At 39.5% G+C, this 19,064-nt stretch overlaps 2 protein-coding genes across 3 annotated transcripts; one reads left to right on the forward strand and one right to left on the reverse strand.

The window, feature by feature from the left end:
• Positions 1–883: 883 nt before the first annotated feature.
• On the reverse strand, positions 884–14,450 carry PLEKHA3 (pleckstrin homology domain containing A3). 2 transcript variants are annotated; one of them, XM_035536939.2, is made up of 8 exons: positions 14,301–14,450; positions 10,790–10,906; positions 9,969–10,124; positions 8,623–8,759; positions 6,028–6,192; positions 4,942–4,985; positions 4,361–4,476; positions 884–2,753 (listed from the first exon to the last, which is right to left on the reverse strand). In XM_035536939.2, the coding sequence occupies exons 1-8, from the start codon at positions 14,338–14,340 to the stop codon at positions 2,623–2,625; spliced, it is 906 nt and encodes a 301-aa protein (XP_035392832.1). In that variant the 5' UTR covers positions 14,341–14,450; the 3' UTR covers positions 884–2,622. The 2 variants fall into 2 exon arrangements, with proteins under 2 accessions (XP_035392832.1, XP_035392833.1); XM_035536940.2 differs by having other exon boundaries at positions 9,969–10,152; positions 14,301–14,318.
• On the forward strand, positions 14,116–18,956 carry FKBP7 (FKBP prolyl isomerase 7). Its single transcript, XM_035536944.2, is given in 5 exon segments — positions 14,116–14,924; positions 16,196–16,347; positions 18,128–18,261; positions 18,587–18,622; positions 18,624–18,956. Coding segments are annotated over 5 exon segments (1,257 nt in total). The 3' UTR covers positions 18,750–18,956.
• The last annotated feature ends 108 nt before the right edge of the window (positions 18,957–19,064 follow it).

The raw sequence follows: 19,064 nt of genomic DNA on the forward strand, positions 1-19,064 counted from the left end.
CAAGCTGGTATGTCATTTAAGTGCACTCCATTTCTAATCATCTACTGTTAGAAACTTCATAGATAAAAGTCAGTAACTAGAAATTAGCACTTTTAGCCTAAGTATATGTAGTATGCTTATATCCTTTAAGTGATAAATGCTTTAAAAAATGAATTTGGTTTCACTGGGAGCTCTTCGGAAGCAAGCGAGATCAAAACAAGAAGCATCAATTACACATCCTATGTTGACATTCAGCTCCCATTCTCCACCAGAAGGAGTAACAATATAATTATCAATTGCTGATTAGCTCTCCCCTAACCCTGGAAATGAAAAGAGCATATAGAGTTTTCTAATCTTACCATACATGGACCACTGTGGTTCTTCCACAGTATCATTTTCCAAAATTACTTCTTAGATCCTGATGCCAAAAGTATGATGGCATATCTTCACTGATTTCCTTTAAATACATTTTAGGATTTTAGCCATAGAGTTTAGCAGAGGTAGATAAAAAGGATGATCTAACTTTAGCAAGAACATGTTGCATATATATTAAGACATAATTCTAGCTTCAGTCACATAAAGAAACCCAACACAGAGCTGAAGTAATTATATAACCGTTGTGCTGGAATCTAAGCCTTACAACCTGTGTCTAACCAATCCTATTACAAATATTTTATCAGCAGTATTTAAAATGCTGATTTATAACTACATGCACAAATCAGTCTCAACGATCTTTTTTCGCACAATGTGGAGTCTGAACTATTTTTTCTGTAGTAGCTGGAAGCCAGAAATAGATACCTGTTTATGTAACATGAACTTAACTCTGTACAATCTGGAAGAAACCTCAGTGAAATTTCAATAAGTAGCTATAAAACAATATATATGATTCAATGAAACAGCAATATGTTGTTTACTTCTCTGAACATGTCTTTAATACTTATTTTTACAATTGTCTTAAGTGTCATACAGAATACATTAAAGCAAAATTTCAGGAAAAATGTACAAGCATGTGTGTGGCTGATATGCAAATGCTAGTTGCATGAAAACTGAGCACAAGTAACAGCTCTGAGCTGGTATCCATAAATAACTTTACTCACACAAGACCTTCAATTCCATTTGACCCCCAACATAATGGTTCAAAACCTGTTAGGCTAGACAGGCAACAGGTTCTATGTTTTTCCTTAACATTTGGACCTATTTTGATTTAGATGAACCAACGTAACAGAAGTTTATAATGAAAATTTCCATTCCAAGCCCATCTGTCTTTTCCACACTGCTTCAAAAACACCGAATTATTCATATACACCAAAGGAAGACAAGATAGACCAAATTAAAGACTGGTTTATAAAAACAGATTTTGGTATGTGCTTGAGTGCAAAAAACCCTGTGCATTTATTTAGGAATTGTGTAAATCAAAAACAGTAAATGGCTTGCTTAAAGTGCTCTACAGCTAAGACTTCATAGACCAAGTTTATCCCTAAATGAATACCCAAAAAAAAATCCCCCAAAGTTTACAGTGCTAACTCTAGCAACCTTATGGACCAAGGTGCTAATAGGCACTGTTATACTATATAACTCATGAATTATTCAGAGTCAGAATCCGATCTCACTTACAGTAATGCAAATTTACACTGATGTAACTGAGAGCAGAATCCATCTCATGGTTTATACCACCTTGAAATGATATAAAGGAGTCACCAAATCACAAGCTTCCTCTTGTATAAATATGTCATAAATAAAATATGTATAGATACAAATATCCATTTCAACAGCAGCTTCATGGTCTAATAGGTTCAGCTCTTACTTCTATAATACTTTGCTAAAAACACATCTCAAGTGAGCAGAGTAAATCTTAGCCTTGTTGCATTAGCTACTTGTGATGCTACACACCCCAGAAACAATTTATGGACATTTTGAAGCTTTTAGTAGATCCTCGGATCTTTAGTAGTGAAATTAGGTAAAAAAATTCTGATGCAAAAAAGAATAAATAAATAAAAATTATTAAATATCCAATGCTTGGTACAAATGCTTCATATTGTTATTTTCATATTTTTGTTTAGAAAAATACACTAAATATTTCTACTTTCATTGGCTAAAAATAAGGACCGGATTATGTATATCCTTGTGTTTTTAAAGAAGGCAATGTCAATTACCATTAAGCTGCTAGAGTAGACTTATTAGTGCCCAGTCCCACAGCCCTTACGCAGGCAAAAAAGCCACTGCAGGGCTATCAAAGCTCCAGGCAGATTGCTTGTACAAATGACCAGCAGGCCCATGGCACAAATTGCATTTTCTCCAAAAAAAATAAACCTTTTTGCTAAAGTTTTTAACCTGTAGATTTACTAATGTATCAGTCAGACCTTCACACTTTAAAAAGAGCAACATTTACAAATGTAGATGCTTATCTGTTAAACCATCATTTGTTCCAAAAAATGCACATTCAAACTGTGAAATATTAGGAAAATACTCTTGCAAATAAACGATATAAAGATAAAATACACTTCGAAGATAGTTTTTATGTTATTCTATAAAGTGCAGAGAAATCCTTCTAAAAAGGGAAATGACTACTTTCTATAACAACAGTATAATTACAGCAGCCTTTGCATAGCATTATTTATAGAAAATTGAATACTTTCAATTTCTTCATGAAGAAAAGGATGAGAAAGTCTCTTCCAGTTCAGATCTTTCGTTTGATATTGATCTATTTTCTTCAGGAATGGTTGATGATACCACCAGATCTCCATTGACAGCACTTCTAGAACAGTGAGCAGATCCTATGAAGATATCAATAAGTATTTAAATTTCAATGAAAAAACCCTCATCCAATCTGTCAGTTATTCTATTTGCTATTTCCTATTGGACTTCTCCAAAAATACTTCAATTAATACCACGGCCAAGGGTGACGGATACAAAGAATTTTCAGTTAGTATAAATGTGGTAACTTTTTTCTTTTAAACAATGATTTTTATATTATGAACAACAGTAATCTGTGAGGTGCAGACAAATTCTGTATGATGAAGAAAAATTTTTTGAAGAAAAACTGATGAATCAATAATATTTAATTAAAATATTTTCTATTATCAAAATGAGATGGATGACTTCCTGCAAGTTCAGTATTGCTAGGCTACCTGGCACAAAAGAGAATGAACTAAGATAACTAAAAAGTAGTAGAGGGAGCTTCTAACAAAGGAAAAAAATAAAAAAAAAAAGAGAAAGAAAGTGAGCTAGAAGCTAGAGCTAGTAAGGAACCAAAAACGTCTGGTATTAGCAGAAATACACAAGACTTCTCAGCAATTCTGAAAAGAATCAGAGTGGGTGACCAACCCCAGGAGAAGATCCAGATGTTAACAACAGACTTAGGTTACAGAAAGCAAGACTGATCTGCAACTAACTAGGCAGTGAGATGCAGACTGGGGTCTAAACTAAGTTTATTAGCTTGGGATAGGTGCTAGCAGACCCTAAACAGGTGGCAGGTGAGATGAAAGTGATGGTTGTCCTGCAATATGTGAGCATCAGAGAACCAAGAAGATGGTTTGGCAGTGCAAATACTTGTGCCGTGATAGTGTAAAGCATTAGTACCTCTTTGGACTCGCATGGACTTTCAGCACTGCACAGGCCCCAGTTTTTTTTCAATCCAAATGAGGCACTAGGAACTCCAGAAGGAAGCAAGACTAAACCAGAACTAGCCAAGAAGAACTAGTCATGTTAAAGTCTCCCTGAGAGGAGTTAGGATGGAGTCAAAAGGAGAGCAAGATTCAAGGCTTAAAAAGACAGAACTGGATACTAACTCACTCAGTAGGCCCCTCTAACCAGTAGGGTCTAATATTCTGAATATGACATCACTTTATCATTTTTTTGGTTGTTTTTATTTATTATTAGCAAGGCTGCACTATTTCAGAACAGTGCTGCTCTCCACAACAGGCAAGCAGACACTGAAATGAATGATCTTTCAGCAATGCACTGTGAAGAAATTAACCACACCCCCCCCCCTATTCAGAGGGACCAAAGAAAGGAGAATTTTTTTAGTAATAACAAGCAGATAGCAAGTAACAGTATACCACATCACATACCAAAATAATGTTCATGCAAGGTCCTTTTAGTACAAACACTCTTGTTCTGGTTGGGTCTCCATTTTAGATAACAAGCAGTCCTACTGATTTCAGTACAACTGCTCCAGCTGTAAGATCCTTTTCAACACTGATGAAAGCTAGCAAAAGTCAGCTACATAAAAACCTACACAAGCGCTTCGATTTATAATGTTGCAACCTTACAACCAACTCTTTTTTCTCATACTGATATCAGCACTAAAACAGTTGCTGTAAACAGGGTAATAAATTCTACAGAAAGATAAAAAAGAAAACCATCCCTTTTCCAAACTTACTCTGAGAATCTTCCAGGGGATTATCACTGTAAGATTCTGTATCTGAGTATGTTCTTCTGCGTCGCTGTGATAATCGGTGAAGGGATGAAATTGGTTCTTTTACAGAGTGATTATTCCTACAAATGAAACAAGATATATTAGTAAGTAAATTCTGTAACAACCCACACAAGCTTAACATACTTTAAAATAATTCTGGTTTTTAGTTTGTTAATATCAATAATGTTTTTCACTAAGACAAAAATAACAGAGTCAACAGAACATTTTGATTTTCACAATTTCAATGCCTGAAAATTGAAATAAAAATGTAATATAGTGTTTGCAAGCAGAAGAAGTCATTTGCATAAGGTTTCTAGCATGAAGAAATATTTACAGGGCAAGTATGAGAGACATTATGACACAATGAGCTCCATTATTTGCCACTGACACCAATAATCTGCTCCTTAGTTTTCAAAATTAGATCAATTTATGCCATTTAATTATTTTCCCAAGTGAAAAATTTCTCTCATACTTTTATTTTAATGCCAGCATGTTCAGGGAGGTGTTTTAAGAAATTAAGAAAAAAAAATGAAATAGAAAATTACCTTTCTGAATAACAAGGACCAGGGTGGCTAATGGAACGCTTCATCTAGGAAGAAAAAAAAACGCCACAAGCTACTTTCAAGAATAGTATACATACCTACACTAATTTATACTCTATTTACAGCCTCTACAAAGAGGGTGGGTAATCTCTTTTTTTTTTTTTATATAAATTAAAAATAACTGTTCTTAATGGGAAGTCTGCTTTAACTATATGGAAATGGATGGATTGTTACCAATATTAAAAGTTTTAAAGCATTCACACAGGAAATGCAATTTACTACACAGAATACTATCTAGTTAGAGAGCAACTTGTAAATTGACATGATATAGAAATATTGAAGTATTTTCCCCCACCAAAAGCCAGTTTAAATTCTCCATTACACAATAAAGCCAAAAGTCTGCCTCTTGATTCTTTGCAGTTCTTCTGATATCACTGCCAAATCTCTATGTGTGAAAGTTATTAAGTTATACAAATGACATACAGAATTGTATGTCGTTTGATGGGATGGAAGATAAAAGGACAATATCCAAGTACAAAGAAAGGGACTCCCACAAGAGAATCCTACAACACAGCCTATCTTAGAAACTACATACGTGATCAGTAAGACATTTAAGATGATCTCACATACACTGTCCTCCTAAAAGAAATAATTAGTAATGAAGAGTTATGCGAGTATCTTTACCGTTATTTACCTTTTTGATAAATAAGGGCATGTTATATTAATATGAACATTTTTGAATTATATACATTGAAAAACAACCTTTGTTGCTGCAGTTCTTCAAGTCACAAGGCAGTTGTATGTTTAACTGAGGAAAAATTAAATCTCATTTATTTATGAGATATCTCAGTACAGGGTCTTGACACATATGACAAATTACCCTGATTATGTGAATGGTAGCAAACGAAGACTGGAAACAGAGAAGTATTGATTTATAAAATATTTAGGACCTGCACTGATCACAGTAGTGTCAAGATTTCATTTGCTGATGTCATAGCACACAGCAATACTATAGTCTTCTGCCATTCTACCCCACATCTAACCAACTACATGACACGTAGGAAAAATAGTATTTTAAAATGTATAAACCATTTGGACAGGTGATGGTGACACAGGAGAAACCAAGGGATCAGGGTGAGGCAGCTGGAACATTTCTGGCTTAAACTTGGCATTAGCAATCTTCACACATTCTTCAAGTGTTGTGATAAATGTATTACAGGTGGCACTAAGCAAGGAAGAGGCTTCATTCATGTTCTGAAAATAAATGAAAGCACAAGCATAAGCAAGAAAAAAAAATGCAAATACAATTCCCCCCCCATACCCACTTATTTCCCTCCTTACCACTAAGAACTAGTGATAACTTCCATTTCCCATTTACTTAATGAAACGTACACTTACATTGAGGTCAATTAAGCAACTAAATGTGACAGCACTCTTTCTGACATCTGAATTTTTTAGGGTATCAGCCAATGATGCTATAATGTTTTTACTGTAAATACAAGAAGCTTGTCTCAGAATAGCTATCTGGTATCAGAAGGTCAGTGAAATAAAAGAATGGCATGTGAACAGCTTTATCGCTCCAGTGCAACAATTCTGCAGGCCAATTTCACCTTGCTGTTGCAAACCGACAGCCATTTTCTCTGTTGCGACAAAGTGTCGACACCTTGCTTTAATTTGCCATAAGTCACAGAATCATAGAATAGTTTGGATTGGAAAGGACCTTAAAGATCACCTAATTCCAACCCCCTGCCATGGGCACGGATGCCTCCCCCTAGACCAGTTTGCTCAAAGCCCCATCCAACCTGGCTTTGGGAACTTCTAGGCATGGGGCATCCACAGCTTCTCTGGGCAACCTGTTCCTGTGCCTCTCCACCGTCATATTAAAGAGTTTCTTCCAAATACCTAATCTAAATCTAGTCTAGTTTAAAACCATTAGTTTTAAACCCTTTAGTTTAAAACCATTACTCCTTGTCCTATCACTACACTCCCTGATAAGGAATCCCTCTCCTGCTTTCTTGTAGGCCCCCTTTAGGTAGTGGAAAGCCACCATAAGGTAACCCCAGGGAAGAACAGCCATGTCCCTGGGTGGGCTTCAACCACCACCATTTCAGTGACGTGGACAACAGTATTTTCCACACACTATTCAAGAGTATAAAGAATGAGGCCCAGCACTAACTTTCATTCAAAAACAGAAATACTAGAATACTTTTATTTGTGTATATTCAGAGAAACTTTGCAGGTTTCCGATTGTAGTGGGTTTACGTGGCAAGGCTTTGGTAGCAGGTGGCCATAAGGGTGGCTTCTGTGAGAAGGATCTAGAAGCTGCCCCATGTTTGGTAAGGGCCCCACTGCTGACCAGAGCTCAGCCAATAAGTGATGTTGTTTTGCGCCTCTGTGAGAGCATATTTAAGACAGGGGAAAAAAAAAAAAACGCTGCAACAAACAGCAGCTGGGAGAGTGGGAGGAGTGATGAACAGCGTTGCAGGCGCCAAGGTCAGTGAAGAAGGAGGGGGAGAGGTCCTCCAGGTGCCGGAGCAGAAATCCCCTGCGGTCTGTGGTGAGGACCATGGTGAAGCAGGCTGTCCCCCTGCAGCCCGTGGAAGAGACCACGATGGAGCAGGTGGACATGCACCGACAGAGACTGCGGCCTGTGGAAGACCCCTGCCAGAGCAGATTCCGGGCCGGACCTGTAGCCCGTGGAGAGGAGACCACGCAGGAGCAGGTGACCTGGCAGGAGCTGCTGCCCGTGGGGGATCCAGGTTGGAGCAGTTTGCTCCTGAGGGATGGACCCCGTGGTACGGACCCATATCTGGAGCAGTTCTTGAAGAGCTGCTGCCTGTGGGCAGCCCACACCGGATCAGTTCACCAAGGACTGCATCCCATGGGAGGGACCCCACAGCACAGGGGACAAGAGTGATCGAGAATGAGCGGCAGCGAAGAAGCGCTATAGACTGACCATAACCCCCATTCCCCCATTCCCCTGCACCACTCGTGGGGAGGAAGTGGAAGAGGGTGGATGGGGGGGAAGGTGCTTTTGGTTTCTTTCCTTTGTTTCTCACTTCTCTAGCTTGTTAGTAGTAAGTAATAAATCTTACTATCTCCCTATGCTGAGTCTGTTTTGCCCATCACGATAAATACTGCACGATCTCCTCGTCCTTATCTCAACCCTTGAGCCCTTTTCATCGTATTTTCTCCCCGTTCCTCTTTCAGGACGGGGAGTGAGAGAGTGGTTGTGGTGGAGCTCGGCCGCCCACCCGAGTAAAACCACCACACCAATACCTGTAACACTAGCTCTCACTGACAACAAAATGGAATACTCTCCTAAAGGAAGTAAAGAATGGACAAACAAGATAGATAGTTTCAACCACTCTGCACATAACAGAGATCTGAAACAAGACAAATTACTGTATAGCTGACGTGACAGCTCTTCTGGCCTTTTAACCAAATGACTCAATAACACAATTGATTCCTAATACATTTTATGGTTAAAATTAAATCATACAGGTTCTTTGTGCACTTATAATCAATGTCTGCATTATGTACACACAACTACTCAAAATCTGACTTAAATCTGAGTTAAAACTCCCAACATTCAGAAGAAGGGAAAAAAGCATAAGATGTCAGCTGAAACTTCAGTTGAACTATGTAATCAGGTTCTCCAATGCCATTCTAGAAATTCAATACCTCAATGCTGGGAGGAGAACGAGTCTCATCACGGTGAACAAATTCTTGTATTGTATGTACTTGCTGCATTAAAAGATCACAGTAGAGACGAAGTTCAGACATTTTGGTTTTAAGAGATTCACTGGTCTCACTTATTTCTATAAGAAATAAAGGAAATGTCAATTTATGCAATATCATTATCATATTACATATTCTAATTTTTTAAGTGCACTTCTCATTTAAATTTAAATATTGATTTAAAAATTTGTTTAAGCTATCACTTGAATTTGAGAAAAATTGGATTCTGCAATGAATCAAGAACTATACTTGAAGCAGACACCAGAGTTTGTACTTTTTGATAACTGATGCTACTTTAATGACCACAATGACAGAGGCATATAACAAGAAAAGATAAAGTTGAAATCTTTCTTAGTTACAGCGTAATGTAGGAAAAAAATCAGTAGATGAAATTTATCCCCGTTAGAGTGGGTAAACGGTTACATCAAGACATTCAAAAAAATATATATTCTCATGGGTTATATTGACTTCCTTCAGTGGAGGTCATTTCATCCAGTGTGTTTTAGTGTTTTTGTTTTTTCTTCCTCCAGTAAAAGGAAACTTGTACAACGTCCACATACTGAAATTCTAGATGCCTTACTGTCAAGGACAGAGCTGAATACATTCAGGAATTTTAACAATGAAGCATGTGATTGGTTTTACATACAAGTGATTTTTCATAACTTGGACAGAATAAAGACACAGAATATCACCGCTGGAATGTCTGTAAAAATATATTAGGCATATAACTAAGATACATGTATTTTCTCAAAAAGGGCCCAGGGAATTAGACACCTAAACCCCATGGACTTTGAGTTTAAACTCCCTGTCCTTCTAACTGTTAGACTCCTAGTCAGACATGCGTATTTGTAGAAGAGAAAGGAGTCTGAACTGATAGCAACTGATACAGGTTTCTTTGAAGTAAACAGAACTCATATTCATGGCAGCTGTGAATTTGATACTTCATATGGTCACAGCAACATTCCTAGAATGCCACACAGATATGAGTTGCAGGACAAATCTGAAGACAGCACAGGAATCCAAAATGGAAAGGCAATACAGAAAACACAGAAGTGATAATGCCTATGATCAGCAAAATAAAGTCAAAAACAGACTATGTAACACAGTGATTTGCATCATTTACTAGCACAGTTCAAACATCATGGGGAAACTTACATTACAGATGGCTAGAAATAATTACAGTTCATATTTTAAAGACAATAGTACTCAATTTCTAACACAATATTTGTGCTGAAAACAAACATTTGAAAAAGTGGTTAGCTTGTGCGTGCTCAAGGTAACACACATACCTTTTTCTTTTTTTGTTCTAGTATCTGCTAAACAGGCTTTTGCACTCCCCAGTGCTACCAGCCACCTCTGCCTTTCAGCTGCATTAACTGCTTTCATATAGAAATGCTGTTCCCCTGGGATGATTAGCTCCATTCTGGTGTTGTCTGTTGCATGAACTTACGACAGAGAAGAATAAAAGAACAACTTTGAAAAAAAAAAAACAAAACACAATCCGGTAACAATTATTTATTAAAAACAAATCAAAGTATTTAGTAATACAGTACACCACAGTAATACAGTAAATCACAATGTGCTGCTGCCAAATAACAGAAAGCCCATGCCTTCAAGTGAAAAGGCAGGAATAACAGACACTAAACAAACAGTGGCTAAACTCAAGTAAAATGGGGTTCCCTTACTGCATTAAGAATTCACCGCATGAATCTGTAGTAACTTTTACACTCCAACTCTGATCTAAATATGGGAAACTGAAGAGTTTTGTTGCAAGGACAATATTTACGGAGGACTAAAAACTGAATTGCCTTTCTACATTAAACCTGTCTTCAGGTCCCAGAGTCCTAGAAACAAGAACTGAGGTGGACTCCATTTACAGTCCATTATATTCATATAATATGATGAGTTCTAAATCTCAAAAAAGAGCTCCAAGTGTGAAAAACATTTTTCTTTGTCCCCATTTCATAATTCACATTCGTTATTATTTGTAAACTAATGACATTGGACTATAAATATACAAAAACAGAGGAGAAAAGTTTGTGATGCAAAATTGATCTCTTCTTGTCTCCCTGACAGCTAAAATTTCTTCTAGCAGAAACGTAATTCTTACCTTTTATTTCACACACAGCCATCTTTATACTTCCTTTGCTGCCTTTGCAAACATCATCTTGTGAATCATAGTATGACAATATCCCATTGTCTAAAACAAACCACCGAGGCTGCCAACCTAGCAAGATCAAAAACAGGAAAAAGAACGTTTAGTCTAATTACTAAATTGCAAATTAAATTCAGCTCTTTGGCTGCTAAAACTTTTACAAAAGATGCAAACATTACACTACTCCCATGACACACCAGGAAGTAAAGAATCTGTGGTCCAAAGACCGGAGCTGCTCTACAATCAAACCAGTATTATACAGCTATTTCATTCCCATTCATTTTGAATGACAGATTGGCAGTATTTCAGTGTTCACTATACTCCATTCTACCGCAGAATGAAATTTTAATTTAGCCACTATGGAATCCCATTTTGAAGACTGATAAATCACATACCTCTGAAGAAAAATCCTTTTTTAAATATATTTTTCAGGTAGACTTCCTTTAGATTGTAGTCCTAGAAATAAATGACTGTCGTCACAAACTGCTATGTTCATTCTCCTCTCTCTGCCTACTATATTTCAGTGAAAATGTCTATATTTCACACTTAACTACTGACATACTGTTTTCTCTGAAAGTAGCCCAGCTCCACTGTCAACAACAATTTAATGGCAGGCATTGTGCTGGGAATTGAGACATGGCTTACATTACTAAGAGTCCACTTGTGAGGACAGCATACACCAGCTCCCCTACTACTGTTTTCACCAGCTTTACATCAGCAAAACTATTTAATGATCTCTGACTTCATTATGTCTACAAAAGAGAGCAGTTTACACATGCACATGCAACTCTCTCTGAGAACTCTATGCAGCATTACACCAAGTAGAAATGCTGATTTATTTTAATCAGAGAGGGCCTTGACAATAATTTATCTCTTAATTTATTTTACAGCTATTTCATAAAGCTCAACACTCAGTGGATGGGTACTCTATTTTTTAATACTACCAGATATGAATATTTTTGCCTAGCAAAGCACCTTGGTTTCTAAAAACAACCTAGAACTAGAACATTCCAGTAGAAGATAGCAAGCACTCAGGCCTATTACAGCCTGGGTCGGCTAGACAATAGGAGCAGACTCTCCCTCTATTTTACAACCTGAGACCAAGCGTATACCTTCCTGCTTGGCTTATGGCTTGGAACAGCAGTAGCAGTGCAGCCAAGAACTCGACGCATCTGGCGATATGACAGTGTGGTCCGCGGTTTTCACCATCCTGTCATCCTGAGAGAACAAGCTGCAGCCACCCGGCAGCACCACACTCTAACACCGGAGGCTTCCTCAGGCATCCACTAGAGGCTTCATACTGCTCACGTGCAGTCATTACCAATTTTAACACTAATTCAGAAAGTGCAGGACCAGACCACATTACATCATGTCACAGTTCCAGGATAAGGAAATTATAATGCGTAACTTTCTTTTTTTAAGTTATTTATTAGCTATAATGGTAAACATCTTTATCATTCAAAATGCAGATGAGTAATTAATAAGCAGATCCACATTCTCACAGAAAAAAAGAATTAAAAAAAAAAGTAAAAACACTGAGGGACCCCAGTTCCCACAGGAAAGATTTCAAGTTATATGGGCACACCACAACTTACACCAGAGTAATATGCAAACAGCCATGAAATGACTGTATGGAAGACCCCGTCGTGTAAAAGGCAGCTCAGAAACGTACTCGTGTTTTTTTTAAGCTATGTCGTGTTGCAAAACATCGACTCTGTACTGTCCTTATCTCCTAAGTGCATGTCCATGTCAGTGCCTTTCTGAACAGTGTTATTCTGATAAAAAGGGACCCTATATGGATGATTAATTCAGCCTCATATTATGCTGGCTTTGAAAAAAACATCTGCAAGGGATTTAAAGGACCCCGGTGCCTCACAGAAGTAAGTAAAAGAACAAAGCCACTTCTTACTTGAATTTGGGCAAATAAAGTGTCCTGTATTCAACAAAATATTTAATAAATTCCTTCACAAGTCCTTAGATGAACATGTATTATTTAAGTAAGAAGGAGGAAACTAAATAATGTTTTCCACAAGCAACAATAACAAGCTTCTTTGCTGCTTGGCTTCTACTGTAAATAGTACCACAAATACCGCAGCCTATTTTTGGCTACAAAAACATATACCAGAGTAACAAGAAAGTTGATAACAACTTTGAAAAAATTCACTGATATGCTTTTTTTTTTTTTTAATTTGTTTCCCTCATATTCAGGAAATTCTGGGGAATTTCTGACACTATAATTTTCAAATGCAACTGGAGCAGATGCTGTCAGCTGGGCTACACACATGGAAGGAAGGGTTCTGCAGTTCAGTATATTAGAGGACTGCTGACTTTTAGTGGCAGTTAGCTGCATGTAAGTTTTTATCAAACACCACAAAGGTTCATTACCCATGACCTTTTACCTTTCACCGAATCACTTCTGGTCACAAAAAATGGAAGTGAGAAATACCATTCTATTTTGAAAAGAAATTTGCACTCATTTTCATACATAGCCACATTTTTTTCCACTATGCTATCTCCCCGCATTCACTGTGAAGCAACCAAAATATCTTATCTAATAGCTATTTAATTCCAACGCAAATATGGAATCCTTTCACTGGAAGGCCAGTATATGTGGACGTGGATTTGCTCTGAAAAATACAAAACTACGTACATTTCAATTCCAAGCAAGCACACAATCCTTGCAGTGTGGGGCCTGCACTGTATAAACGCTCAGAACTGAGTTTTACACCACTCCACATTCAACACCTGAATTCACCGAATTTAAAAAAATAACACAGGCAAAGACCGAGAGGGCAAAGAAGGCACAGACACACTGCCAAAGCCGCCCAAGAGGCCTGGTGAGGCACAGTATGTGATCCGGCTCTGATCTGCTCTACAGGCACAATTACAGCATCAGAAGAGGAATCTTCTTCCCCTTGGAAGTACAGCCTGTCCACTGCTATCTCCAGGGGGAGGTGACGACTGTTATGATAGAGGGTGAACCAAACACTTCTGACAGCAAAAGCAGGCCTTTGGTGCGCTTCTGCCCACAGCACTTCACAAAATACATTTAATTTACCCAGAATGTGTCCTCCAGAACCAAAGTTTGTTTGCATATTTCACAGGTTTGGATTCAGACGCAGGGAGTCCAAAAAATTACCATCCCAAATCGGATCAAGAGAATCCAGCCTCGGTAAGCATTTAGCACCCAACATTTAAAGACCGAGCCCTGCGTGACTCCTGAGCCGCACGTGGGGACACCGGCAAGGCTAAGCGCCGCAAACATAAGATGGAGGGGAAAGATGCGACAGCCACAACGAGCCGCACGGGGCAGCGGCCGCCCGCGGGCCGCCCGGCAGAGCCCCCGGCCCGGCTGTCAGCCCCCGCCAGCCCCGGGTGCCCGGAGCCCGGCGCCCCTCACGCAGGATCCGCCGCGCCGCAGGCCCGGCCGCCCCGAGCCGCCCCCGGCCCCGGCGCCGGCGCCTACCCGCCAGGTAGTTGGTCCACTTGTACAGGGCCCCCTCCATCGCTCACAGCCCCGCACCGCCCCGCATCCTCCTGCGCCGCCGCGGGGAAAGCGCGGCGGCCGCCGCCGCCGCGGGGATGGGCGCTCCCCTCCCGTCCTCGCTGCTCCCTGCGCGGAGGCGGAGCCGCTCGGCCCGGCCCGGCCCGGCCCGGCTCGGCCCGGCTCGGTTCAGCACAGCCCCGGCACGGCGGCGGCCCCGGCGGCGCCACCCGGCCGGCGGGGCGCTCCGCGCCTCCCATGCGCGCCCCCCCCGGCCGCTCCCCGCCGTCCCCCTCGCTTCCTGGGGCCGGCCCCGGGAGCCGGCCCGGCCCGCCCACAGCGAGCCGGCCCCGCCGCGACAGTGCCACGCCGGCGGCCTGCGCGGAGCGAGATGGGCCGCGACATGATCCTGGGCCCCATCCTGCTCCTGCGCCTCCTCGCCATCGCCCCGTCGCGGGCCGAGGGCGTCGCGACGGTGGCGGAGGAGGTTAAAATAGAGGTGCTGCACCTCCCCGAGAGCTGCGGCCCCAAGAGCAAGAAGGGGGACCTGCTGAACGCGCACTACGATGGCTTCCTGGCCAGCGACGGCTCCAAGTTCTACTGCAGGTGGGCGGCGGGGCCCTGTGTGCGGCGGGGCAGCTGGGGCAGCGTCTGCTCCAAACCATGCTGACATTGATGCTCCAACCTCCCCCCGCCCCAGCCTTCTTTATTCTATTTTTTTTTCCCTAAGCTGAGCGTTGAAGGATTTCTGAAGCCAGCGCCTGGCGGTTTGCTGGAAATAAGTCGTTTTGGACAGAAATGTCAGTACAGGCTTCTGCGTGGTTGGCATGGCGTCTGCCCCGCACCAGGCCGCTGTGGAGGCAGCGCGGTTGCCGGGGCTCTCCTCCTTGCACCCATCTTGCCGTTTGAGCGTATGCTTCTTCGCCTCGTCCCATCCATCCATCAGCAGGCTGTCTCTGCTCGTTTTGCTGAAGCCATTGTGCAAAAGCTTCGTTTTATTTTTAGTCTTAGTTTTAACAGTGCCTTGCTTTTCTTGTTGGCGCATCCTGCTGAGAGTGGCAGGACTCGCTGCGCAGAGCTGCAGAGGGGAAGTCTGCCTTCTTCAAGCTCGTTGCTTGCCCGTATATCACAGATCTGACTGGCATTGATGGGCCTAGTTTATTACCCAACCTTGATTCATCCCCTTACTTGTATTATTTAAGAAAAAATCAGTAGAGGATAACGCTACATTTAACTGCCATTTGACTTGCATTTTTTTCCTGTTGGAGTGGATAATTTTGACACATTTAGTGCTGCCCTTTGACTTTTGAGCTGCTCATTCACAGCTCAGTGTAGCTCCCATAGTGGGGACACCTCCTATGAGCAGAAGCTCGCTCAGACACTGTTTTAAGTGAACAGAGCAGCGGGTGAGCACACAGCACCGTAGCCAAGCTTTCCACATTCCCCCAACACTCAGTTGCGTGCTCTATCCCATCCCATCCCATCCCATCCCATCCCATCGTGAGCTGCTGAAGTCGTTCTCACTTCACAGCAGTGAATTCCTCCCAGCTCTCCTCTCACAGACTTCCTGAAGTAACACCTTGTTTCTGGCATGCAGTATGTCTCATGAGGAGGACTGAACGTTTTTAGTAAGGAGTTAGTTTTTTTACATGTCCTTTGATTTTAAAAGGAGGTTGCCATTTATACATATCGAGATTTGATCATAAATAAATCGTGAGTGTGGCAGAAAAAGTGTTAATACTTAGGATATTCTTGCACTCTAAACATTCTTGTGTTTAAATAATTTAATGCATACTTTTATCAACTGCTAATTTAAAGTCCTTTAAAAAATACAAATGCTAAATTAATTGTTATCCACTCACAATTGTTTTTAATAGTCGGACGCAAAATGAAGGTCATCCAAAATGGTTCGTTCTGGGTGTTGGACAAGTCATAAAAGGGTTAGATATTGCTATGATGAATATGTGTCCTGGAGAAAAACGGAAAGTGATCATTCCTCCATCATTAGCATATGGACAGCAAGGATACGGTAAAAAAAAGATTTTAAATACTAAACTTATTTGCTCTGTTTTACTGCTCTGAAATCAGGTTTGAATTTATGATGCTTAAGTGTGCAGTCCATTTAAAAAAAAATGTTCCAGTAAGAGTATTATGCAGTGTCAGTACTCAGTTGTAGATAACTTAAATTCAGCTCTGGCTTGGGTGTAGTAGTTTCTCTGAAAAAGCAGCTCCTGATGTGTAGTAATTATTTGGCAATGGTATTGGGTTAGAACCGCATGCACTGGTTCTCTATTTGCTAGAATTCCATTCTAGCCAATGAAGTTTAGTAGGAATAATTTGTTGTCCCTTGAGCGTAATGTTTAATAAAAAAGTCTTGTAACAACAAGGAAAAACACTGACACAAAAATACATTCTTTAAATCTAATACTAGCGTTAACTGTTTGTTCTAGGTAGCACTTCAAGGAAATACTGCTTTCCTACAGCATACTTGTCCTCTGTCTCAGCGTATTCCTGCATGTTGGGGAAGATGCCTGCCTAATCTTGAATTAGAAAAGATGCATGTGGCTTTCTAAATCTTTACATGTCTTTCTTTTGTTGGTATGTATATTTGTAAACTACGGGCACCGAATTCTAGTACTGTATCTTTATTTAGTAGGTAGTATATAAACCATGACATATGTTCAGATATATTTAAAACTTCTACACATTCAAGCTTGTAAGATTAAAATCTTTTGAACTCTGAAGCCTGTCATTTTTATACAGATATTTTAGATGAGAAGTGCAAGTAATAGTTTTGTTTGCCTTGTGCTTATAAACAAGTTTATGAAAGATGGTCACAAGCTCAAAATTCTGACAAAATTCTGAGGTTACAATGTCATACTCCTAGCTTTGGCTACGAAGAGAAACAGCTTGCATGTTTCCATTTTAATTCTACACTGCATGATTTCTAGATGCTTTTTTGGCTTTACTTTCAGACCTCATTAATTTATTCTTGTCTCTTCCAGTTCCTGTTTTGGCCAGATGCATGATGCAGTGACCTATGCTTATAGGCAAATGCTCTGACACAGGAATAATAGTGTCTAACATGTTTTGGTGTCTTTTTACTAGAGGCCAGACAAAATATTCAAGTAGTTCTCTTTTGGTTTTTTTGTTTGTTTTTGTTTTGGTTTGGTTTTTGGTGAATCAGTTGAATTACACATTACTGCTTCTTTCTAGTGAGATGCATATTTAAATCACCATTTTGCATAATGTCCTTTAACCACAGGTATAATTCATAGTAAGTTTGTAAAACCTGATATTACAAGCTTGTTTCTTCAGACAGAAAATACATATGAGTGTTGGCCTAGTACTGTAATCTTTTAAATCACATTACAAATATTAAATAAAGTTATACATCTCTCTCAGTAAGCCCCAGCATATGACAGTATGTGAAATAGTGAGAAGTTCAGAAATAGCTATTTTTCATAACGCACAAACTCTTCTCAGAATCATATACATCTTCATTTTTAAAAGTACCTGAATTGATATGATCAATATAATTTTGTTTTGGGGAAGTATATTGTTTGTAAATCTCTCTTAAAGTCATTTGTGTAACACAGTTACCTGCTCAATGCATGCCATTTCTGTCTTGCCAAAACATGAACAATCATCCTGTCTAGCTGTGTAATATTTAAATCCAGAGTTTAATCTGAATATTAAAAGTCTTTTGTAGCAGGAAAAATAAGACAATTTACATGTGCATTTACCATATGTGTGATCACTGAACATTTTGTTTGATTTCTTAAATGTGTTCTCTCTTTTATTCATAGCACAGGGCAAGATTCCACCAAATGCAACATTGATCTTTGAGATTGAACTTTATGCAGTAAATAAGGGACCGCGCAGTGTTGAAGCATTTAATCAAATAGACAAAGACAGTGACAGGAAACTCTCTGAACTCGAGGTAATAACTAATTTGGAATAGATTATAAAATTATGGATATACTTCATCAGCGTTATCTTTACATGAGTTACCTTTGTTGCAGTTCATCATGTAAAGCTTCTGTATACTTACACAAACTGTACAGTGCTATGTACATATTTGCTTTCATACATTAATAGTCCCAAAGTTGGTAGGAGAAAAACTTCAGACATCTGCACAGCAACTCACACATATACGACAATGTCACAGTAACTCACACATATAGGACAATGGTCTTGAAGATAGATAGCTGCTGAGTACTGCTATAAAAGCCACAATAGTTGATTTTTTATTTCTTCTCTTCTAGATAAGCCAGTATTTGAAAGAAGAATTTGCAAGAGATGGCAAAAAAACGTCACCCCTCAGTCCATGATGAAATCTTAGCTGATATATTTAAGAAGAATGACCATGATGGCGATGGTTTCATATCAGCAAAGGAGTACAATGTCTACCAGCATGATGAACTCTAAACATTCATAAAATCTTTGGCTGTTTTCTGGACACTGAATTTAAAAAAAAAAATCCAAAGTAATATTTCATCACAAAATCTTTTGTATTTTTTATAGTGGCATCTTTTTATATCTAAGGTAACTGTAAAAATCTTATTTTTAACACTCAACTAATAAAATTTGTTAGGTGTTGCAAAAGAAATAAATACAATTGGAACATAACAAGAACTATTGTTACTGATTTGTCATTTCCTAATCTACACTATTGCTCAGTTGTTTTCCTTAATGTGTAAATTATTGATCAAAATAATTGTTTCTGTCCTGTCAGTCACCAAA

The sequence above is a fragment of the Cygnus atratus genome, chromosome 6 (assembly GCF_013377495.2).
Source record: "Cygnus atratus isolate AKBS03 ecotype Queensland, Australia chromosome 6, CAtr_DNAZoo_HiC_assembly, whole genome shotgun sequence".
Classification (NCBI taxonomy): Eukaryota; Metazoa; Chordata; class Aves; order Anseriformes; family Anatidae; genus Cygnus; species Cygnus atratus.